The 24,967-nt window shown below is 46.3% G+C and overlaps 1 protein-coding gene across 5 annotated transcripts in view; it reads right to left on the bottom strand.

The window, feature by feature from the left end:
• PFKFB4 (6-phosphofructo-2-kinase/fructose-2,6-biphosphatase 4) overlaps positions 1-24,967 on the bottom strand; it is a 632,962-nt gene that overhangs the window by 336,550 nt on the left and 271,445 nt on the right. The window contains exon 1 of one of the 5 annotated variants that reach the window (XM_069643563.1): positions 2,660-2,895. The exons of 2 other annotated variants lie outside the window; for them this stretch is intronic. In XM_069643563.1, the coding sequence (XP_069499664.1) occupies positions 2,660-2,817 (158 nt within the window). In that variant the 5' untranslated portion in view covers positions 2,818-2,895. Of the gene's footprint in view, positions 1-2,659; positions 2,896-24,967 lie in introns of those variants that run through there. 2 more of the 5 variants (XM_069643562.1, XM_069643561.1) reach the window with 2 other exon arrangements.

Genomic DNA, 24,967 nt, shown 5'->3' on the forward strand with positions numbered 1-24,967 from the left:
CAAGGCCCCAGAAGGCCTTGTGGACAATGCAGAGGGTTTTGAACTTAATCCTCGCAGCCACTGGGAGCCAGTGTAGTGATTTCAGTCCTGGATAGATACAGTCCCTGGGCTTGAGGCCAAGGACAAGTCTCGCAGTCCTGTTCTGGATGAGTTGCAAAGGGCGGAGAGTAGAGGCAGGAAGATTTAGATAGAGGCTGTTACAGTAGTCCAGCTTCGAGAGAACCAGGGCTCTGGAGACAGTGAGCTTCTGGGAGAAGGAGAGGAAAGGAAGGATACCTCTGAGGAGGTGTAGCTGGTAGTGTGACTTCTTAGAGACATCAGATATGTGAGGAGAGAAAGAGAGTGTGGAGTCGAAGATGACCAAGGTTTTTTGCCTTTCAGGTAGGAGCAGGAAGAGGGCCAAGTGAGGCCGGCCAGAGAGCTGCAGAGAAGGTGGGATTACAATCATTCTAATGACAAGACTTCAATATAATATGTTGCAAAAATCATACGTGTTTTCTATATTGTATTTCCTGAGTATCAGAAGAAAAACAAACTCCAAACGTCCTTAGCTGACCATGTGCCCCTAAACGTGGCTTAAAGGGACATTTACTGGGGGGAGAGAGGTAATGGTCTAACCCATTCAACTTATAGTCATTTGCTGATTCTCTGGGATGAGTGACTATCGCCATCGTTTCGTTAGGTCTGCATGATCATTCGGTCAAGTCTTGCCGAACATGTGTGCTTCAATAGTTACCTGTTCACATTCCGAGAAAGGTGCATTGCTCTGTTGTTGTCACACCCGGTTCACTGGCCTTTCTTTGGTAAATGTGCTTCCCCAAAATCCCTGGAGACACCCCGACATCCCAGGAGTCACACCATCCTTGCTCCAAGCTTCACTGCTCTTTGTTCAATCTTCCTCTGAGTCATATTACAAGACCACCATAACCTTCCTTTAGGTCGCAAGCTTTTCTGGTCACCCTCATTACATTCTCTGTACACCTGGTTCGGATACCGGTCTCCTTAGGTTAATTACTTAAATAGTAAATCTCCCTCTCAGCTATGTGATCGCCTGTACCCTTCTATGCCATTTACTCCCAATATCATTCATGGTCTCTAAATTCTGTGCTCCCCTAATCGGTCAGTTCTTCTGGAAGGGGTGTTGCTAAAGTGGTAAACATTGGTTAATCACCTTTACTCTGGAACTGTTCAAATATGCCAAAGCATACTCAGATGAAGTGGCTCATGCCACAAGCTAGATATTCACCCTCCTTCTAAGGGGCTTGTGCTTCCGTAGCACCACTATCCCTTTCATGCTGATGTTGAGAAATACACACCCAGTTCTACTGAAAATTTTAGTTTGGGCAATTAGGTTTTGCTCTAATGCAATAGTTTCATCTTAGAGGCGTCACTTGTAACACCCATCAGCCGAAACTATTGAAGTAGAGTGCAAATAAGGAGAAATGGCATATGAGGAGGGACGCACAGCTTGTAGGTGTTGGTTATTTGCCTACCCATGACTGCCGATGGCCATGTTAATCCCTATGGTCATTCCCAGCGAGTTTCTGGGCCTCCCTGCTAAAAACACCTCTATCATGGTAACTCTGAGCTCACTTTAATCAACGTTGCACTGGACGTGCCTGCCTGCCTGTGTTTCTTCAAAGTATTCTGAGAGTTAATGACTTAATTGGAGTTGTAAACCTGGTACTCTTACCCAAGTCCGCCCTCAGCCACTTGATGTATGAGCACTTATGCATGTCTGTCACTGGTGTCTTGTTACAATCATTGGCAAAGCCAACTGTGTTGACTGGTTGGTCAGTATTTGGCATTACCAATTGCCAGGCACTGCTATAGGATGCAAAGGTATTCGCACCAATTTGCACCGGCTACCATCAATAGGCAGTTAATATCACTGCGGTAGTGCCTGGCAAGTGCCTTTTCCATGCCTGCACAAAAGCCCAAACTGTTGGCATTGCTAATGCTCGTTTATGACTGCTATTCTGCTTTGGTAACTAATGCTTCCAGCAGGGCAATCTGCTTCCCCGTGTCACTCACCCTTCAAAACACCGTACTCCCTGGTAATTCACTTTCCTCGGATGGTGCGCTTCCCACATCCCTCAGTCTCAGCCTTAATAAACGAGTGCCCTTCGTTTGCGGAGGGTGGCCACGCTCGCCAAACCGGGACACATCCTTCTCTGGGCGGTGTGCGGCCTTTGCCCCTCCCCACCCTTTCTCTGAGATAGGTGCACCCGTTACGTCATGTGGCCACACACCTGCTGTAAGGTGCATCTTCGCCAATAAACCCCATGGCCCTTTCTTTCACGGAAGTGCATCACCAGACGCATTTCTTCTTGGATGGAGCAAAGATTGTCGGCGAAAGATTACACAGGGTTTCCACTGGATTTAGGTGTGGCATATATATACTGATATTGAACTAGTTACTTTTTAGCTGCAAAATAAAAATACTAAGTAGCCAACATAATCGATAGGTAAGCTTGCCTCCACGTCCCATTACACACCGACGACTGGATCCACTGCCCAAGTGCTAGATGAGCAGCTCTACAAAGCCACACTTAATAACTTAACCATCTGCAATGGATGCCCCCCTCCTTCCTTTGGAAGCGGGCTTCATTCTCTGGTGGCTGGCACAGCGCTCCCCGTCGCACGGCCACTCACTCACCCTTCCTCTGCGAGGTGTGCTTGCCCGGCAGCCCGTTGCTGTAAGGCACCCATATCTTCTTGAGCGGGTTCTGCGTGAGCTCCCGGGGCGACGCTGTCATCCTGGCTGCTGCTGGCGTGGCTGCTGGGTGTTCTGCTGCAGCGCTGCCTCCAGAGCATCTGCGGACCAGCGGCAGGCAGCAGACAGACAGTGTTTACTCCTCCACGCACCGTGTCTGCTCTCCGGGGGACGGCCCACTCCAGCAGCGAGCGCGCGCAAGCCAGAGACACAGACAGAGGACTGACTCGCAGGCGGGCAGCTGGGTAATATAAGTGGCGGCCATCTTGGAAAGGCAGCATGCTCCTTGCTTACAGGCACATCTATGTAAACCCCCTCCCCGAGCAATTTTCGAACAATCTACCATTTTGCCGTGACCTCGACTGTCGCCTGAGAGCGCAGTGTGCTCCCATGGCAACACTATAATTCTGAATAGGTAAGACCAAGTATTGCTGATCCAGTACCTCGATTCATTCATTCTGTTGATCCATGAGCGCAAGGTGTCCCCATTTTACAACAGGCGATGTAGCGTCCTCGTAGAAACTGGAAGATCAAGGAAGCTGTGCAAAATATGCACTGTCTGGATACGCCACAAGGCACACCTGTCATTCTAAGTTAAGCGCTACTTGCACACACAAAGGTATTATACAGCACAACAGCCAAGATGTACACACGATCATGGGCCGATAAACGTTCACCCGTAACCCTCCCCTTGGAGTCCAACCCCCCCCATTCATTTTTTCGCAGTTTATTCTTCTGAAAACTGGCGCATTCTAGAAGATCTCAACCACTGTATTTTTGTGGCTGCGTTTTGGTCATTGATTTTTTTTAATCGAAAAAGGGAAACTAGAGGCACAAAATGCAAATTGAAAAGCGTACAGTTTTCAGCCGGATAAACTAAGAACAAACTGATGGATGTTGTAAAGCCTTATGCTAGACATTCAGGATGCATCACTGAAGTACAGACCAGCTGTAGTCTAGGTTTGGTTCCAGGTAGGCTTTATTCACACAAGTATAATCTGTACAATACTCCAGTTACTCTTCATGTATTTACAGCACGCGTAGACATGGACAGGAACATAGGAAGGTATAAACATCACTAACAAAGGAGCAGACCCACCGGCCATCCATTCAACCCAGCTCAGGCCCCCAACTGACACTCACAGAATATTCACACACAGATCCACCCAACATTCCTCTGAGCTGCATTCATGCACCAACATTCTACAGCAAACATCCAGGCCAGTGGCAGGACAAGACTACATTACAACATCTCCCTTTCATACCAGACTCACCACACACAACATCTGCCTTTCATAACAGACTCACCACAGACTCACCACAACATCTCCCTATCACCAAAACCATCTAACCAAAACAAACACCTTCCATTTGGACCTGCCAAATCCAAACACAGAGCCTGCCACACTCTGGCACCAACCATACACAACCAAAGAAGCCAATCATAAATCCGGGTGGGAAAACGGGGTGATCACGCATTTGCCCCGCCACGGACCCAGTGTCACCACAACCATGACACCCAAGGGATAGTAGTCCAAGTCCAACCATCTAACACACAAAAAGAGGTGTTGCCATGACAGGTCAACAATTGCAGAGGGGCTACTGAGATCACTCCTCTTCCTCTTTACACCCTCAAAACACATCCAAATACCAATCGCTCCCACTTATCTCCCACATATCACCAACACGCTGAAAAACAGTTACTACCACAACCAACAATCAAACTACAACCATTCAGGAAGAACATACGCACATAACACTGATCACCAAAATCATGCAAACCAGACACTACCAGACCCATGGCAAGACACCAAAAAACAAATGAAATGCTCCTGGTAGCATTAACTTTTTGTTTAACATTGCTATAATAACTAAAACCATAACAGCTTAAAATGTTTGGGTACCCTAACAACCTATACATTGTTTACTTTCCTTAGTGCACTGTATTTACATTTGAAATTCTCATTAAGCATAGATCCTGAGACCTTTTCTTCTTTTACTCAAAATTCTTTACTAAAGTCACTACACTTTAACAGCATTTGCATTAACCTTTATAAACCTCACACCTCTTGTATTTTTACTCCATAAGTGCGCATCTACTAAAGATTGCCGCACCATCCAACCAAAAATAATTTGCCGAATGTCCCCAACAACATGACCTCAACCACACCTGCAAAAACAAGTGGTGTGGCCGCCAGAAAAATTAAAAATTTCCCTTTACAGTGTCATGCATCAAACATACAAATTCCACTTTACTTTTTCTGCATTTACTTTTGCAATATTCACCATTGTGACAAACTTTTCCCTGTCACTAAACTTGTCACTAAAATATATAGTCTAACAACCATGAAGTCCTGGGCCACAACATAAACACATTCCACAGGACAACGGCCCATAACAACTTAGGGTGTCACGTTACTTACTAGTTTCACCATACATCAAACACAATAAGCCACTTCACATTATGATTTGAATACACATTGAACATTAATTTCACTAATGACTTGAGTATACAGTGCATCATCTAAACATACTGCATGCTGTAACTTTACTCACCATAGATAAAACTTATTTCCTTAATGTTCCAAAGCTACTCAATAATTCAGCGCAAATCACCACAGCATTTCATTTGTTAGTGTAACCCAAGTACCTATAAATACCATTACTTCAAAAATGATAATGTCCACCTAAAGAAAAAAAACGTTAGCAGTGCATAATCTCTTTTGCAAAAAAAATGAGCTTCATTGTTACTCGATACTATACAATCACCCCAAATTGCTGCCAACCATCTGGTACAATATGCACCTCACACTAGCATTATCTACTGTTAGATCCACACGTAAATGCTTGTCTGCCACAGACGCATAATCTCAAAAATTGTCCATGAGCATTCCTTCAATACACAACGCTGCATGTTGTGTTTTACCTATCCTGACTATGTGGCTATTCCCTGTATGTATGTGTGCCTGAGTCTGGAATGTTTGGTATGGAGTGTTCTGGTTGGAATGTTTGGATGTGAGTGCCTGTGTTCCATTATTGCCAGTTGGAAACTTAAGCTTGGCACAGGGGGACCGGTGGGTGCTTCTATCTTATGAACTTATCCTGTATTATTCCTAATGTACTTACCTGTGTACCTGTGGACTTACTAAAGATACCTAAACCTAACAAGGCTCCTGAGTGGTTATTTATAACCATGGGATGCTCAATGGTGAGCATTTATTAGCTCAGGCATGGTGCCCGGGGCGGTTGTGAGTGTGAGTATTGGTTGCTCAATGGTGAGCATGGGATGCTCAATGGTGAGCATTTATTAGCTCAGGCATGGTGCCTGGAGTGGTGGAGTAGAGGTTGTTGGTTGCTCTATGGTGAGCATGGGATGCTCAATGGTGAGCATTAAGTAGCTCCGGTATGGTGCCTGGAGTGGTGGAGTGGTGGTTACTAGTGCGAGTTGTGGTTGCTCAATGGTGAGCATGGGATGCTCAATGGTGAGCATTTAGTAGCTCAGGTATGGTGCCTGGAGTGGTGGAGTGGTGGTTACTAGTGTTATTTTTGTTTGCTCTATGGTGAGCATGGGATGCTCAAGGGTGAGCATTTAGTAGCTCAGGTATGGTGCCTGGAGTGGTGGAGTGGAGGTTATTGGTTGCTCCAGGGTGAGCATGGGATGTTCAATGGTGAGCATTTGGTAGCTCAGGTAGCTCAGGCTTGGTGCCTGGAGTGGTGGTGTGGAGGTTATCGGTAAAATGCTCAGTTGTGAGCATTGGTTTCTCTAGAGGGTGTTTTGAGGACGCCCATAGTGGAGTTGAAATAGTACGCTTTAGGCAGATAGTAGGGTGAACCCTGTAGATTGTGTTAGCACAACTTGTTGTTGGTGAATGATGATGCAGGGTTATTGTTGTGATGTAGGTGGTAATGGTTGTGTATGAGATTGCGGGCTGGTTCCCTTGTAGCGAGTTCCATAATAGGCCTGTTATGGTTCTAGTGATTGTTTTGGAAGTGTGTTAGCTAATTGGCAGGTACTCTAAGGACTTGGTAGGGGATAGCTTTATGCTAGGAGCAGTTTGCTGGATGGATGTTTAGAAGGATCGTTTTTTTATATACATACATGTTAGTAACACTGTTCCTTCTGTTTCTTCCTTTGATTGCATGGTTATGTATGGGGGGAGATGTGTTGTGTTTTACCTATCCTGACTATGTGGCTATTCCCTGTATGTATGTGTGCCTGAGTCTGGAATGTTTGGTATGGAGTGTTCTGGTTGGAATGTTTGGATGTGAGTGCCTGTGTTCCATTATTGCCAGTTGAAAACTTAAGCTTGGCACAGGGGGACCGGTGGGTGCTTCTATCTTATGAACTTATCCTGTATTATTCCTAATGTACTTACCTGTGTTCCTGTGGACTTACTAAAGATACCTAAACCTAACAAGGCTCCTGAGTGGTTATTTATAACCCCTAACCCATATCATAACACTGCACTCTAAAACATTGCTGAAACTTACTCCATCAGACAACAAAACGCTGAACTTCTTTATATTATATATCACCTGGTCGTGTAATTGGCTTAAGAATCATCTGCATACAGACCTCCAGTGTAAAATGACAAAATCGATTATACTGGCAACACTGTTCACCGTTAGAAATCATATTTGCAGGGATAAACATTTCCAGAGCAAAGTCAATTATTTTTTTTCTTCAAATCACTTCCATTTCCTGGAATGTCATCACGTTGTTGCCACGTACAACAACCTTTCTTCTAACGTTCTGGTCTCCACATACAGAGAAAAGTCCTTCACGCACAGTGAGCACATAAATCACTGCGTCCTTTGCTTGGCTACACTGGATGAGCATTCCACAACATCATCATTTGTTTTCAGTAAACCGGGAGGTAGGATCACGCTGGGCCTGGACTCCAACTGCCACTCAAGCCAGCCCAGCACCATCAGTTATCAAATATAAAACCCCCCACACGGCTTTCGAGCGGCAACGCTGCTCCCAGTCTTGTTGCCATGGCATTCTTCACATTTCTAGCCGCAGAATAATAACATTGCTGCCGCAGCGCGCAGGGAATTTTACTCTTCCATTTTTTTTTTTAAATACTTGGAGGACTTATACAACAGGAAGCACCCCCTTCCTGTCAAGAGTAACATCTTGATAGCCTTGCTGCACGTCACCGCGCCCTTGTTATTTGTGCTTAAGCATTTCGAAAAGCGGTTTATATTACATGTATTCAAACTCCCAACCATTGTTTGATACTTTCCACCTGCCAATTCGCCAGTTACTTCCAAACAGCAGGGACTATTGCATCTTGTTTGGGGATCTCTGGGCCATTATCATTTTTGGGGACCTCCCTCCCAGAGTCCAGTCCAAAGTCATTTTTAATTCCATTTGCTGGGCAGGATGGTCATATTAAAGGCTTTGAACGGTGGGTCACTCTAACCCTGCTTCCCCCCCACAGCACTCCTTACTGTACATTTCATGTTGCTGCAGCTTCTCTGTTTGCACATTTCAGAGTCTCTGTTCACCATCTTCACCATGTTCATTATGGTTCCCGATTTACCTCGTCACCAATGTTGTAAGGCCTTATGCTAGACATTCAGGATGCATCACTGACGTACAGACCAGCTGTAGTCTAGGTTTGGTTCCAGGTAGGCTTTATTCACATAAGTACAATCTGTACAATACTCCAGTTACTCTTCATGTATTTACAGCACGCGTAGACATGGACAGGAACATAGGAAGGTATAAACATCACTAACAATGGAGCAGACCCACCGGCCATCCATTCAACCCAGCTGAGGCCCCCAACTGACACTCACAGAACATTCACACACAGATCCACCCAACATTCCCCTGAGCTGCATTCATGCACCAACATTCTACAGCAAACATCCAGGCCAGTGGCAGGACAAGACTACATTACAACAATGGACTCCAAGGCGACTTAGTTATTTGACAAAAAGCAAATACTGGGGGTGTAGTATACAGCCGTCTCCATACCAAATGAAAAATGGTTCTAAAAGACGTTGATGTAGAGAGAGGACCATTGCAAGTGAGTGCCAGTGACACCCCTGCACCCCACCGTACAATGAGGAGCGAGAGCAGGAAGCATCACTCGGTTGTGCTCCTGATGCCGCATCAAATGCATCCTGCTGTCTCACAGGCGTGACTTAAATCCATGTCCCCGGTCGAAATTTTCCATCACTGGAAAGGGAACTCGATAGTATTCTATTTGTGCAAATTATTATTCTTTTTAGCATTGCAAACACATTATTGCCCTATTTACTTAAGACATGACACACCACCTTGACAGTAAGTTTTAGGTGAATTAAAATATCGCAGGCATATGCAAATTCACACTTTTGTGGTGCGTTTGGAGTCCAATTTCATTTGTCATTTTACTCCTAATGTAAGAAACTCATGGTGGCAACAGTAAAGACAGGCACAAGTGATCACAGTTCAAGGGTGTATATTAACCTCTTAAGTGCCATTGAGGTTCCCCCTCAGTGCCAATGGGTTTTTTTTTAAAATCGCGGTATTCACCGCCCAAATCTGCCAACATTTCCCCCCTCATTAACCCCTTAAGTGCCACCGACGAGCCGGCTCGTCGGTGGCAACCTGGAGCGGTTTTTAACGACGAGCCGGCTCGTCGCTGGCATTTAAAGGGTTAAACTGTATAATGAAGATTACCCCTGCTAATAGCGCAGGGAGTCTTGATTCTATTAAAGACAAGGAAGCAAGCATTATGCTTCAACTTTATTTATTTCCTGTCTCCAGCAGTTTCAACAAACATTTTAAAACTTTTGAAACTTTTTTTTCTTTAAAAAAAACGACATTTCCATTCAGCTTCAGTCTTTTCTGTAGTCCATTCCAACACAGTCACGTACTGCTACTCCTTCCTGTTCCTTCCTTCCTCCCTCCTCTTCTTTGCATGCTCTAAACTGCACTCTGTCTCGCAAATGAACTGTCAACTCGTAGAACCATGGAAACCTGATCTATTGCTGATCTGTACCGCTCCCATTCACTTGGGATCGTCTTATCTGTCGATCTCTCAGCCTGAGCTTGCACTAGCATGACTCAGTTGTTCTTCTGGTCCATCCCCTATTAAGATATAAGAATGCATTAGGGCAGGGATACACTACCCTATTGTTCAATGCAAGAAACTATCGTTAAAGGATAGTTCCGGGACTTTTTTTTTATTGTCCCTACGGGTCGGCCATGTGTTTGTAAGCATAAATCGGTAGATCATAGGAAACTTTCCTATGGACCTTACCCGACTTTTCGCCCATTATCGCACTCGAAATCAGCCTCCATTTTGTGATAATCCTATCATTCCGCCGCATCGACCTGGCTCACCTGCCTTTGCGGCACTAAATCAAATCCCCCGCCCCTGAGCCTGACATCAGCAGACGCGTACTGCCCATTTCAAGCACGTCTCGTGTCAACAATCGCTGCGCCTCAGCTATTGACGTGTTGCCATGGAAATGGCAGGACGCCTCTTTCCCCAATAAGTATAAACAGACCGTTTCACAACATACAGCAGCAGATTTTCGATTCCATTCCTCTCTCTGTGTTACTTTGAGTATTCTGTGACTCGTTTCAGTGCTCTGGTCAGCTACCTTCGCCGCTTGTAGCCCGTGTGAACACCTGTACCATCTCTGTAAATTATTTTACTATCTTTACCGCACAATGGCCACAATAATGCCGTATATGTACGAGCCCGAGTACACCGAGGAGGAACTACTGGAAAGGCAAGCACGCGAAAACGATGGGGATTCGGACGGCAGTTGGGAGGACCAGTCAACGGATGAAGAGCCTGGACCATGTCGCATGGACGGCGTCTCCACCTGGTGCACGTGCAATCGGTGCGAGCTAATGCCAACTGAGGAGGAGAACTGCTGCTGCCGTGAAAATTCCGGGTGCTTGGCCTACATTTCGGAAAGCGAGCAAAGTCTGCAGGAAGGCGAGCAAAGTCCGCAATGCATCACCGAGCTGCCAGAGTTCAGGGAAGCCTGCCTCTCACGGACAGTGTTGAGGATGATGATGGTGCTTATGCACGAACTTCGTGGCACTGTTCGTCCGCGTAATCCGAGTAACGAGTAAGTATACTCTGTTTGTGATGTCAGTGATGCCACCACTATTTCATGGTCGTCTCCCACATATAAAATTACATTTACATATCATTCGAACGCATGTAAATTGGTTCCATATAGTGCATTTTCTAGATATAATTTTTTTCTAAGAAAAATGACATGTGTTACCTGAATCGACATTGATAAGAAAGTTTGGTCAGTTTAATACAGTTTGCATCTTTTTTTTTCACAGGTGGTACAGGCTGGTGGCCTATCGTTGCTTCACTTGGTGGCTTCACGGGAGGCTCGGACACCGCGTTCGGAGAGTAATACCTGCCTGTGCGGTACTTGCCATTAGACAACATTTCCCCAGTGACAGTGGACAATACCGCGGATTTTCCCTCGATGTGCTGCAACCTCAACTTTACAATGTGTAATGTTTATTATTTATGTTTAACTAAAATCTAAAATAAAGCCCAACATATATTTTAACAATGGTTGTTTTGATTTTTTAAATGAATCTAGTGTATATTCTCCTGGGAGGGTGAGGTATTTATAAACTCACCCCCCTGCCTTCCATGTAGTAGATCCTGCAGCCATCCTCTTACATTCAGTTAGATGGCCTCTCCTTGGTGAGGCCCTGCGGCAAACGGGTCTTGTCTGCACGACCACCGCCCCGATCCACCCCCCCCCCCGCCCTATCAAAGGCAGTTCGCACCAGGGTACTTGCGCTGCTGGCAAGTGGAGCTGTCAGGGAGCGATAAAGGCCAAGAGGTGCCAAAGACCATGTACACTTCAAAGTGGTCTATAGAGCATGGGTTGTTGTTCCCATGTCTACCTCCAGACCCCGTGTCTCCTGCCAAGCATCCCCCCTCACGCTGGACGCCCCCCTGCAATCCACATAAGTGTGTCTCCATTCACGAGTCTTCCTGTGTCTTGTCTGCACGACCACCGCCCCGATCCACCCCCCCCCGCCCTATCAAAGGCAGTTCGCACCAGGGTACTTGCGCTGCTGGCAAGTGGAGCTGTCAGGGAGCGATAAAGGCCAAGAGGTGCCAAAGACCATGTACACTTCAAAGTGGTCTATAGAGCATGGGTTGTTGTTCCCATGTCTACCTCCAGACCCCGTGTCTCCTGCCAAGCATCCCCCCTCACGCTGGACGCCCCCCTGCAATCCACATAAGTGTGTCTCCATTCACGAGTCTTCCTGTGTCTTGTCTGCACGACCACCGCCCCGATCCACCCCCCCCGCCCTATCAAAGGCAGTTCGCACCAGGGTACTTGCGCTGCTGGCAAGTGGAGCTGTCAGGGAGCGATAAAGGCCAAGAGGTGCCAAAGACCATGTACACTTCAAAGTGGTCTATAGAGCATGGGTTGTTGTTCCCATGTCTACCTCCAGACCCCGTGTCTCCTGCCAAGCATCCCCCCTCACGCTGGACGCCCCCCTGCAATCCACATAAGTGTGTCTCCATTCACGAGTCTTCCTGTGTCTTGTCTGCACGACCACCGCCCCGATCCACCCCCCCCGCCCTATCAAAGGCAGTTCGCACCAGGGTACTTGCGCTGCTGGCAAGTGGAGCTGTCAGGGAGCGATAAAGGCCAAGAGGTGCCAAAGACCATGTACACTTCAAAGTGGTCTATAGAGCATGGGTTGTTGTTCCCATGTCTACCTCCAGACCCCGTGTCTCCTGCCAAGCATCCCCCCTCACGCTGGACGCCCCCCTGCAATCCGCATAATGCCACGACATATACACGTCATTCATTCACAAACACACCCCTGTTTCGAATTCTTTATAACCCACTTCATATTTCTAATGAGAACTTCTTTGCGCTTTGCTAGTCAACCCGTGAAGGTGCTGGTTATCTGCTCTTCGTCTCTGTGAACTTCCGTGACCACTTTGAGCAAACTCGTCAGTTTGCAACCTGTGAACTGCTCCCTGTTCTACGACAAGAAACTACTCTGATCCCTGCATCTAACTGTTTGTTCGTCAAGGTAAGTCCATGTACCATAATCATTTTGCGTCCAATTTTTTAATTTATATCTATTTGCTAGTAGTCATCAAATTGCATCCATGTTTTCTTTTCGTTCACGACAGTACATGCAAGGAACTAGTCACATGTTCTGAGTTTAGTCAAATTACTTTTTCTATTTTTTGAAAGTTATTGAAATACTTATCCGCATGTGAATAACGTGTATAGTTCCAAGAACCAAAACGGACCTTGCATTGAACCTTTTATGTGTCATTTAATGTTTTAACACATTGGTATTCATAGAGAATTGTTGATCTTTACTTTTCAGAACTTTCCATAATGCCTGCCTGTTCCATTGGCGGTTGCCCTTCGAAGACCCATAACAAATCTGAAGGTACTATAATGCATGTTTTCCCTAAGACAATAGATCAGATAAGAGAATGGGTCCGATATTGCGGATATCCAGCCTCTGAGCTAGAAAGTAGAGTCCTAGAAGTCTTTGCGGACAAGAGGGGTGATCGATACCGCATCTGCAGCAGGCACTTTAGCCCAGACATGTACTCCACATCATTGCTAATAAAGAAGAAAACACCGCGAGCGAGGCGAAAATTGCTCTCAACCGCTATTCCCACTCTATTCGTCCACATCCCTCCACTGGTGAGTCAAGTTTACGTATTTGTCTCTCGGCCTTGCGGTAGTGTGTAGCATTAGCTAACAATAATTTCCCCATTTATGTATCCACTCAATATGAAGGCGGAAGATTCTCCATCCGTGTCGTTATTGCAGTCATCAGCCACTTCAAGCGCCTATCGGGTAATCTTACTTAGCTATTCTGACACTGACTTGTTTTAGGCATGTAAATCAATAGTTTTAATTGATCGTGTAATTATTTTACCTAATGGTACACCACAGTACTCGTCCTCTAGTCTTTGTTTTCAGTTATAATTATTGTTATCCAAAATAATGCAAGTACTGTCTTTCAGGGAGATGCTGAGGAGTCCAACGCATTGACGACAACCGTAGATGTCACTCAGATGCTCGAGGTACGTTTCCGGACAGTTCCATCGATGGAGATCATCAGATCTTGCATTCTTGTAGCGTGATTGTTACACACAATGTTTCTTTCGTTTTTAGCCATTGGTATGTCCTTCTGTCGTCGCCCTCCTATGTGTCTTCTTTTTTCAATATTGTGTTCATTACTAATGAAAGTCCTATGTTTCAGGGAGTCGATGGAGCATTAGTCCAAGAAGAAGGGGGAGCATGCAGTTACGGGTCGGCGCAACAGCTTGCAGAAGTGTGCACCGCAGTTACAGCGTCCCTTGATGTTCTTATGCATTTCGAGGTATGGATACTGACAGATCAATCATGCGAGATCAAATGACGTGATTACATCCGCTATACTTCCTTCTTTATTAACGCAAGTACTATGTTTCAGGGAGCTGACGGAGCTTCTTCAACAAGAACATCACCCCTAGTAGTTGATGCAGATCTCTGGGTGGTGACACTTCCAACGATGGAGCAAATTGAATCATATTTAGATATCCATTATTTATTTTAGACAACTGATCATTTGTGCAGGTCTATTTAGATGAGCCGTTGACGCCTGCAGAAAGTTTATGTTCTTTTAAACAAAATAGAAAACCATACTAATGCAATTACTGTGTTTCAGGGAGTTGCTGAAGCGTCATCTTCAATAATATCATCAATGGAAGTCTATGCGGAGCCCGAGGTATGGATCTTGACAGTTCAATCTAACTAGATCAACAATGCGTGAACTATTGTCGTTTGAATGTTCTACACAATGCGTTCATTCGTGTTTTGCTATTGAGATGTACGTATGGGTATTGGTCCCCAAGTACATTTTGTGTTTTCAATATTATTATACATACTAATGAAAGTTCTATGTTTCAGGGAGTCGATGGAGCCTCAGTGAGTGATGGATGTGCTTATCATGAAAATATAGTCGTTGCAGCGCGAGAGGAAGTGGAGACATGCACACACGAGTCGGAGCAACAGCGTCCAGATGTTGAAGTTCGAGGCAAGAAAGTTTCAAAGAAAAGAAAGCAAAAGAAGGTTAGTGTCCTGTTCACTATATTATGTTGTCTTTCACTGTCAATAGTTCAATACTGTAAGTTGTGTTTAAACTGAACATCCCTTTTCTAATCTGTCCTCTAGTTGCGAGTGGGTGTAAGAACTAGATCTACACAGACAGTGAAGCGAACGAGAGATGTTGCTTGTCAAACCTTTTGGCAGGGACTTGAGACTGGAGATGCATCGTGCCAATGGGAAGAATATGAAGTGATTGACAACGGAGCTATACCACCACCAGCCATTGATAGTGAATGTCCTCCTGGTAGTTTGGATGCAGTCGGAGATCAATTCACAGAATCCACACCCGCAAAAAATAAGAGCGCGCGAAAGTTGAAGACATTGTTTTTTTCTCCCATCTCCGGACAAGGAACAGATGTTGCAATGGAAGAGAATGAAGTGGACGACAATGAAACACCATCAATATCACTCAGCATAGCGGAAGACGATATCAGAGATTGTACCTTTCATGCGAGTGACATGTCCTCAACGTTACAGGCCGAACCAGCTGGGATGCAGAGTGACAGTATAAGGAAAGAGGCCAAATTCATTGTATTCGATAGCTGTTTGATGGATATTATTATGATGATGAAATGTGGGCATTGGGTTGGTGGGGAAGTATGTGGGGAGCCATTGATTAATGTGACTTGTGCAATTCGAGGCACTAACCTTAAAATACATGCCACCTGTACACAATATCATCCGTTCGCATGGTCTGCACAACCCATGCTGGGGCAACTGCCAGCAGGCAATCTACTTTGTGCAGCGGCCGCACTTTTTAGTGGTTCAAGTTTTAAAAAGTTACAGTATTTCTTTCAGTTTGTGGGAATCCATTTCATTGCGAAAAGTCAGTTCTACAAATACCAAACCGATTATCTATTTCCAGCCATCAGCGAAGCTTGGAGAATGGAAAAAATGTCAATGGAAAGTACATTCGCGGGCAAACGCTTCAGGCTAGCCGGTGATGGACAGTGCGACAGCCCAGGATTTTCAGCCAAGTACTGCACCTACCACTTTCAGGACATGGAAAGTAAGAAAATTGTGAGTTCGGTGGTCGTGCAGGTGTCACAAAGTACATCCTCAGTGGCCATGGAGAAAGTTGGCTTTGTAGCATCATTGCAAGAACTACAATCGCGGGGAATGGTGATCGACCTGATAGCCACGGACAGACACGTTTCAATTGCCAAGACAATGAGAGAAGAGTACAAAAATATAAATCACCAATTTGACGTATGGCATCTTGCAAAAACAATCAATAAAAAATTGTCGGCTGCAGGAAAAAAAAAAGATATGCAAGGTATTTCACAGTGGTCCAAGTCAATCAGCAACCATCTTTGGTGGAGCTCAAAAACATGTGAAGGGTCGTTGGAAATTCTACTGGAAAAATGGCGGTCAGTAATGTTGCACTGTAGCAACGTACATCGATGGTCGACAAATGAGCATTTCCACAAATGTGAACATGGCCATTTGTCCACAGAGGAGGCACGGAAGAAGAAGTGGTTGATTCCTTCATCACCCACTCACAAGGCCATTGAAAAGATTGTATTTGATAAAACTATAACAAGAGATTTGAGGGGACTCACGGAATTCTGCCACACAGGAGATTTGGAGGTGTTCCACAATATGTGCCTAAAGTACAGGCCCAAAAGATTGCATTTTGGCATGGAAGGCATGATAAATCGGACTCTTCTAGCGGTCTTGGCACATAACCATAATGTTGGCCGTCAACAAAGTAGGACGACCGGAACTTTAGGGACGCTTCGCTACAATAAGGCCTTCACTAAAAGAAGTAAACAATGGGTGATCAAACCAGTGTTTGAGGATATGCAATATGAGTTTATTGAGAGACTTATCGTAGATGTCCTCGATAGGCACATACATGGAGTGGTGAACGAACCTATGCAGGGGACAACTGCATTGCCACCCAACATTGCCTCTGTTCCATGTCCACCTAAAGCAGAGCTCATTGAGAAATACACATCACGGTTTAAATGATTGTAATTTGATTGTCTGTTCTCTCGAGTCTCCTCATGTTGCAGGCCCATTGCAATTAAACCAAACAGTAATATAAATCATTTTTACAAAAATTATAGAATGTTTCCGTATTACAAACACATGGCCGACCCATAGGGACAATAAAAAAAAAGGCACGCAGACAAGATGCCCTTACACTAACTGCAGCTAACTAGAAATGTGTGCTCGCTCAAAGTGAAGGTCAGCTGCTTTGATGTTTTGCTCGGGTGGCGGAACGGCCCACGACCCAATATAAGGTTCTATTGTGATTTGACCTTGACAGGCCGGGACCATCCTGAAAGACTAAGAAAAGATAATGAATAAAATTTCAGAAACGAAACGATGAGCCACGTTCATTAGAAGAAGTAACGTCGGCAAAGAAGGAGTGGTGTTTCGGGTCTGCCCTACACAGAGACACAATGGAAAATGCAAATATAATGTAAGTAACTTTTGATGAGTTTATACCGCAATTTCATTACTATACAGTGGCTTTAAAGACGGGTTCAGTTGTACTTGTTCGTTCTATGTGGCATATTGTTTTCTACCGCGCACTATCTTGAGGAGAAACATCTGCTTTTACTGAAGCACCTCAAAACCTTCCTCTTTGCTTCTGCTTTCTCTCTCCCTCTCCCCTGCTACAACTGGTCCACTGTCTGCGACCTCGGTCCTGGGCCCTTCCACTCTCCACCTGCACTGCCTCCCTGTCAACCCCTGCACTGGGGGACTGTCTCAGTATCCTACAGCCCCCCCCTTCCCAGCACTTGTTCTGCACTTACCTTGCACTTGCCACCAGCTGGCCCTATTTATTTATTATTTTATGCTACTTACCTTGTACTCCACTCCCCCCCCCTCCCTGCCTCGCCACGCCTTTAAACACTTGTGTACACCCAGTAGCGCTGTCCTCGCTATGATTTTAATAAGGATCTGATGGTGAGACTAATTTCATTTTTTATGTTTTTAGGTACATCATTCACTACTGTCTGTGTCACGAGTACCAGACACCGGCGGACGGCTTCTACAGCCGCCAGTTGCTTCTCCGCGTGAACAACGTTACCACCCTGACCATTTTATGGGACGATCGCCAAGTACAAGTATGCCCTTACGCGGTACTAACGGTTAGATGCAACATACCTACCGTTGTGGTGGCCTAGTGCCTCGTTGTTGGAACAGCCATGCGATTATCAGTGCGACCGAAGAGCTTATTTTTATCGTAAACCAACACCCTGTGTACTGCACACGAACATCGCTTCCCTCAAGACAAACTAATTTGGATCGAGAGCAAAGAAAAATGCAAATCGCTGAATATTCTCTAAACATTTGATGTGCAATAAACGTACTTTGCCAAATGTACAATCTTGCCGTTTGCTTTTAAACCACGGTTTCACATTCCGAATTGTGGCGCTGTATTGTGAGATGCTCTAAGACCCTGTGTACAGCAAAGGACCATCGCGTTCCTCAATACGAACTTTTTGGAACATGAGCAAATAAAAATGCAAATCGCTGAATATTCTCTAAACATTTGATGTCAAATAAATGTACTTTACCACATTTACAATCTTGCGGTTTGATTTCAAAGTACAGTTTCATATTCCGAATTGTGGTGCGCTGTATTGTGAGCTGATCTGTGTTGATTTCCGGGGTCTGTGTGGAGTCGCGTAGAAGACGCCTGGGCGCGTTTGCCTACGCAGCTCAGTCACGTCACGGATAGAGGCGGGGAATATGAATGTTTTGATAAAGTCTGTTTCAGGGGCGGGGGATTTGATTTAGTGCCGCAAAGGCAGGTGAGCCAGGTCGATGCGGCGGAATGATAGGATTATCACAAAATGGAGGCTGATTTCGAGTGCGATAATGGGCGAAAAGTCGGGTAAGGTCCATAGGAAAGTTTCCTACGATCTACCGATTTATGCTTACAAACACATGGCCGACCCGTAGGGACAATAAAAAAAAAGTCCCGGAACTATCCTTTAATACAATCGTAACACAAACATTGTCATTCTCCTGTGTATCTTGGGCGGGAAAGTAATTTTCACCTCCTTGTCTTTAATAGAATGAAGACTATCTTCATTCTATGTCAAGACCGGAGGCAAGCATTATGCTTGTTCAAAGCTTCTCATTACAGTCGCTGCCATTGATTTAACAGGCTTAAAGTAAAACGTTCTAATAGTATTGTCGCTGGCTCAGTCGGCCGCTTGCAGAATATCTTGTAGCTTTGCTCCCTGCGTGAGCGCTTTAGAAGCCATTGCCCCTCTCAATGAGTGCGTCCCAAACTTTGACATATCTATGCCTGCCAACTGCATCACCTCTCGCACCCATCTGGTTATGGTGGTGGACGCTACTGCTTTATGCGGTTTGCTGCGTGCTATTAGTAATTGCGTGGTCGCTGCTGCTCGCATTTCTGCTGTCCTATTTTCATATTCCCTTATGCACGCTGCTACGCACCACTTGGGGTGCTCGTGTAGATAGGGTACGATATTGTGGAGCAGCCTTTCTTTGTTCGCCTTACTAGTGTGAAGTTGACCCCATTGGGTCCGTATATCTTTCTGTTGACGTCTAAGGCTTTAACGTCTGCCACTCTCCTGCATGATATCAGGCAGAGTAACATGGCGAGCTTCCCCGACAGCTGTTTCAGGGATAGGTACCTGTTCCCCGGGCAGCTGACCAGAAGCCTCAGCACTACCGTCACGTCCCACAAGTGTCCATACTTTGGCTCTGGGGGTTTCCAGAACCAGACTCCTTTGATGAGTCTGATCACTGCAATGTTCTCTCCTACTGGTATCCCGTTGATTGGTAGATGTCCTGCCGAAATGACAGATCTGTATACCTCTATGGTCCTAAAAGCCTTCCCGTCTTGCAGGGGTTATGCTAGGAAGTTCAGTACTGCCTCTAAAGTGGCAGACACAGGATGAAAAGGTCTTCTCTTGCACCACCGTGCCATCTATTCCAAGCTGCATCGTAGCTCCGTCTAGTGTATGGGGCCCAAGATTCTGCGATGAGTCGCACAGCTTGCGCCGAAATGCCCGTGAGCGCCCAGCGTCTCCGGCTATCTTGCACATCATCAGCGGGAGAGTCCCTCTCACTCTCACTCTCAGAGGATGAAATGACCCAATTGGGTCCGTGAGCAGGTGTTCTCCTGTTGACAGCATCCTCGGATAGTCCGTCAGTAGTTCCATCAGTGATGGGAACCATACTTGAGACTTCCATAATGGGGCCACTATGATGATGTTCGCTGCTTCCCTGCAAGCTTTCACTAGTACTGTGCTCATCATTACGAATGGAGGGAAAGCATAATGCAGGTTCCCTCACCAGTCCTCGAGGAAGGCGTCTGCTCCCTGGGCGTCAGATCTAACCTCCAACTGAAATATTTGCTTTTCTGTGCATTCAATCTGGAGACAAATAGATCTGTGTGCACCGGGCCCCACAGGTTCTCTATTCGCTGGAAAACTCCTACATCTAGTTTCCAGTCGCTGGAATCAGACAAGTGTCTTAAGTTCCAGTCCGCTACTACGTTGAGTGCTCCGGGGAGGTACTCTGCTGTCACTGACGTCCTGACTGAAGGCAGTACTGCCAGAAATCTTTGGCTAGTTTTGCTAGAAACTTGGACTTTGTTCCACTTAGATGGTTGATATTTCTGACTGCTGAGACAATTTCTATCTTCAGTAAAATACAAGAGTTCACCTTGCTCTTTAAGAAAGCTTTGATCGCAAAGGATCCTGCTAGCATTTATAGACAATTTATGTGCAGCCGGAGTTCCTCCGAGCCTCATCTGCCTCCCGTCACTAACTCTCTGCACTGGCTGCCTCCCGTCACTAACTCTCTGCACGGGGCTCCCGAACCCGCTCTGCTGACGTCCGACTCTTAGGTTGGGCCGGTCTCCAAATATGGTCTTCCCGTTCCAGGCGTCCATATTCTGGAGCCACCACACCAGCTCTGTTCTGGATCTGACGTCAAGGGGTACTGCTTGATGGTATTTTAGCCCCTGTTGTAGATATAGTCTTTGTAGGGCTCGATAGTGCAGAGGCCCTGGAAATATTGCTTGGATCTATGCTGCTAGTAAACCCACTATCCTCGCTATCGTCCTTAGCGATAATATGCTTTTGTCCAGGCAGCTCCCGATCTCTCTTTTGATATCTCTCACCTTCCTGGCTGGTAACTCTAGTGTGGCTGTCTTGGCGTCTGTGGCAAACCCGAGGAAGTCTATGCACCTCGTTGGGGTTGTGTCTGACTTCTCTATATTTACTAGGAATCCGAGCGATGAGGAGTTTAGTCACCCATCTCATCTGATAGAGCAGGGTCTCCTTGTCGTCAGCTATCATCCTTCTCTCCCTGATTGCTGCTGCTATCGGTCTCATGAGGTTCGCGAAGGCCCACGGCGCGGAGGCTAGGCCAAATGGCATTGTCATGGATTGTCAAAATTGCTCGTCCCAAGCGAATGCTAGAAAGGGGTGGCATTGCTCATGAACTGGAATCGAGAGGTATGAGTCCTTCAAATCTATCCTCGTCAGCCAGTCCCCTTGCCTTAGTGTGTCTCGCAGCTGATGGATTCCTTCCATCTTGAAGTGGTGGTATACTACCCAGCTGTTTAGCTCTTTTAGATTCATTACGGGCCTGACCTTCTCTTTCCTGTGCACTAGGAACATGTAGCTGACACTTCGGTGTCTGGGTGCGTAAATCTATAGCACCCTTCTGTGCTAAGCGCTGTCCAGACTTTTTCTCTCTATGTGCGCCATACATATCAGGGGGTAAAGGGGTATATGAGTCTAGTGCGGTGTCTGCGTAAATTCTAGCAGTAGTCCTTTGACTGTCTGTCTCACCCAGGCGTTGCTGGAAAGCGCGTGCCAGTTCCGCCAGAATTGCTGTGTCGTCCCCCCATCTAGTGGGTATGTCCCTTGTCTCACCTGTGGGGAAGTTCTGTCCTCTGCCTGATCCTCTTCTTCTGCGTCCTCGCGGGATCCTCCCTCTTGCAGGGAAGAATGGGTCCGGCTGCCTATTGTTCCAATAATGGGCCCTACTCGTTTGAGGTCTTCTCACACCTTGATAGCGACAGGGCGCTCGACAGCGCCCGGTCTCGCCGAAAAACTCCACCCAGAAAGATTTGTCTGGTGGATGTTTGGGTTTTTTCTAGTGAGGTACATGTACCTACAAATCTGCCCATTTCTTTTCCAAATGTCTCGCCAAATAGGAGCCCGTGGGCTGCCTCGCCTGCTTCGTACGAAGCTAAGTCCCAGATTTTGGGGTCGATCTTCAGTAGCAGTCCTCATCCCCTCGCCGAAGAGATGGCACAGTTGGCGGTGCCCAGTAAGCACACTGCTCTCTGCGTCCAGTTTGCTTGTATGTCAGGGTCAATCTCTTCTTCCGTAACTCCGGACCGCTGTGCCAGGCCCATTATCTTTGCCAGGGGTCCTGCAAGGTTGATGACGTTCTCCTGGCAGCTTCGCCAGAACCTGTCTATACCCTACCTGGGGTCCTTAGATGTTTTCAAAACGAAGGCCAGCATTCTGCCCTCATGCGCTGCCTTGCTTCCTTCTCCAGCGCTTTGCGCAGTCTGTGGGTCATGTGCTTTGCCACTCGTGGTGATGGTTGCCAGTCTGTGGAACTTGGGTTTTTTGATTAATTCGGGTTTGAACATGTCGGATATCTCATCGGACTCCTCTTTCCTTAACTTCTTTCTTGTGGGGGGTTGCGGTTCATCCTCCTCCGCTCCGTCCTCTCCTTATTGGGAGGTGGGTGGCAATTCTGGTGGCTTTTGCGGCTCTTCCTCTGAGTCTTGGCCTTCATTCCCCATATTTTCCTCCCCTGGGTTAGGGGTCGCGAGGTGCGGCACCACCGACTTGCGCAAAATGCGTCCTTTAACTTCTTGAAGGCGTCGGTAGCCTCTGGGGCCTCCTTGTCTGCCCAGTCTGGTTGACCCGGGGGGTCAGAAGAGGTTTTCCTCTTCCAGGTCTCGTCACACCCCTGTGGGCCTTCTGTTGTGCCCTTTGTGGGCATGCTTTTTTGTTTGTCGATGCTCTTGTCCTTCTAGCTTAAGAAAGTCTCAATCTTTGCCAATCTTTCCCGCAGGGGTCTCACGCCTTGTGCCACTGCCTACACCAGCGAGTTGCCTAGCACCTCCCGGAAGCTGTAGGCCAGGTCCTCAGCCTACTCCTCCTCACTTCACTCAAATTCTGCCATTCTCCTTAGGGTGCTTGTGCCTTCTTAACATGGGTTCAGGTCTTGTGGCACGTCCACTGCTCTGCTGTGGGCTTATTCGGTGGCTTGCACCAGTTTGGCTCTGTCTATGAGCTCTGTGCTCACTCTGCAAGCCTTGTAAGGCAGTTCTCACTGCTCTTGATATGCAGTGTCACAGCGTGTTTATTTGCTCTTTTTCGCTTTAAATATTGCTATGCAAACTCTCCCTGCCTCGTGGAAGTTTAAGTGCTGGCTCCGGCATATGCGGATATTTCCTATTTATTCCGATTAATCCTCTGCTTTATCTCAGAGGCTTCCGGCATTGAACTGTGTTTCACCAGGCTCGGGGCGTGTCTCCTCCCCTCTGAGGGTGGGGGCTGCTGATACTCCCCGTTTACCCCAATTGTTGCGCTCGTTATTCCCTGTGAGCGTTTGTGTTCTTTTGCCGGTGTCCACGTTGCGGCTCCACTCCCTCTTAACCCACCCACCCCCGAGCGCTCCTCCTCCTTGTTGGAGAGGGCTGAGGCGCTCTACCTCACCTGGAGTTCGGAGGGTCCCCGGGTTTTGATGTACACGTGCTAGCCAACATTATAAACGCGCTGGTACTCGCGTTGCGCACATTAAGGCTGGTAATTTTAAATCTGTAATATGCAATAGCACTGTTGCGCTTCTCAGTAAAGAAATAGGTGACTTATCTGCTGAAGAGCAGGAAAAGAAGAGGAGGAAGGAAGAAAGGAGCAGGAAGGAGTAGGAGCCCGTGACTGGGTCGGAATGGACTACAGGAATGAATGAAGTTTAAGGGAAATGTAGTTTTTTGAAAAAACATTTTTTTAAAAGTTTTAAAATGTTTGATTGTTGAAACTGCTGGAGACAGGAAATAGATGAAGTTGAAGCATAATGCTCGCCTCCGGTCTTGACATAGAATGGATGAGAAAAACATCTAATCTCAATCTAAGATGGGAGCAAGGTATGACCATCAAATAATAAGACAGTCCTAGTGGTATCTTGTCAAATAAAAAGGGCCTATAATAAAAATTCCTATTGCTAATCCTTACAACTAAACTACAGAGTAGTGTGGGATAATGTTCTAAAAAAAAAAGAAAGAAGAAGTGTTTGCCAAATGATAAGTCAGGATGCTAGGGATGGGATCTCCCTTCCCCACGTTTCTAGCACGGAACAAGGCAGGTCCATGGAGCACAGTATACTCCTGGGCCTCGCTAGCACGAGCTCACAGTTCCTTTCAACAATGCATGGACCTTCTGGGGCCAAGTCTATTGCCTTAGAAGGCCGATTGAACCAAAACAATAAACAAACAAAAAAAAGTTCCTTTGGTAATCTTTCATCTTGGGCGATTGCTCTTCAACCCTTTGGATCTCCTCAGCCGGGCTCTGATCCATCTTGCAATGTTGGCCTCCCTCTTCCGGGCTCGGACCCCTCTTGCAATGTTGGCTTCCCTCAGTCGGGTTCACTATGGCCTTTCACTCAAAAACATAGTATTCAGAAGTCTCAATGTCTTTTTAAACAGCTATCCATTGTGGGCATCCCTCAGCCGGGTTCACACTTATCGTCACAATGTTCAAAGGTACATCACTGTTTCCCCTCAATTCGCATCTGTGGGTTTGCATCTGCCAGTTTCACAGTTCATTCAGTTTGGCATCCCTCTTTTGTGTTCACGTTTGCCAGTTTCATTCACCTTTCTCCAATACGTCAAAGACTTTCGAGTGTACGAGGGGTTTTGCTCGACCATCGTAGGACCCCTTTGACACTTCTCTCCGGCCTCTCTTTAGGCCTCTTGGCTTTCGTAGTTTCAACAAAACAAAAACACAATCAAATGAGAGCCCCACAGAACCTGACCACTGTGCTTCTGAACCTTTTACTGGGGTTTCATTTAAGTTCATTTATACAAGTTCTTCGTTCAACAAGGTCATCGCCTGCAACCATGGGCCCAGCACA

This window comes from Ambystoma mexicanum, chromosome 2p (genome assembly GCF_040938575.1).
Source record: "Ambystoma mexicanum isolate Mex_15411 chromosome 2p, UKY_AmexF1_1, whole genome shotgun sequence".
NCBI classification, from domain to species: Eukaryota; Metazoa; Chordata; class Amphibia; order Caudata; family Ambystomatidae; genus Ambystoma; species Ambystoma mexicanum.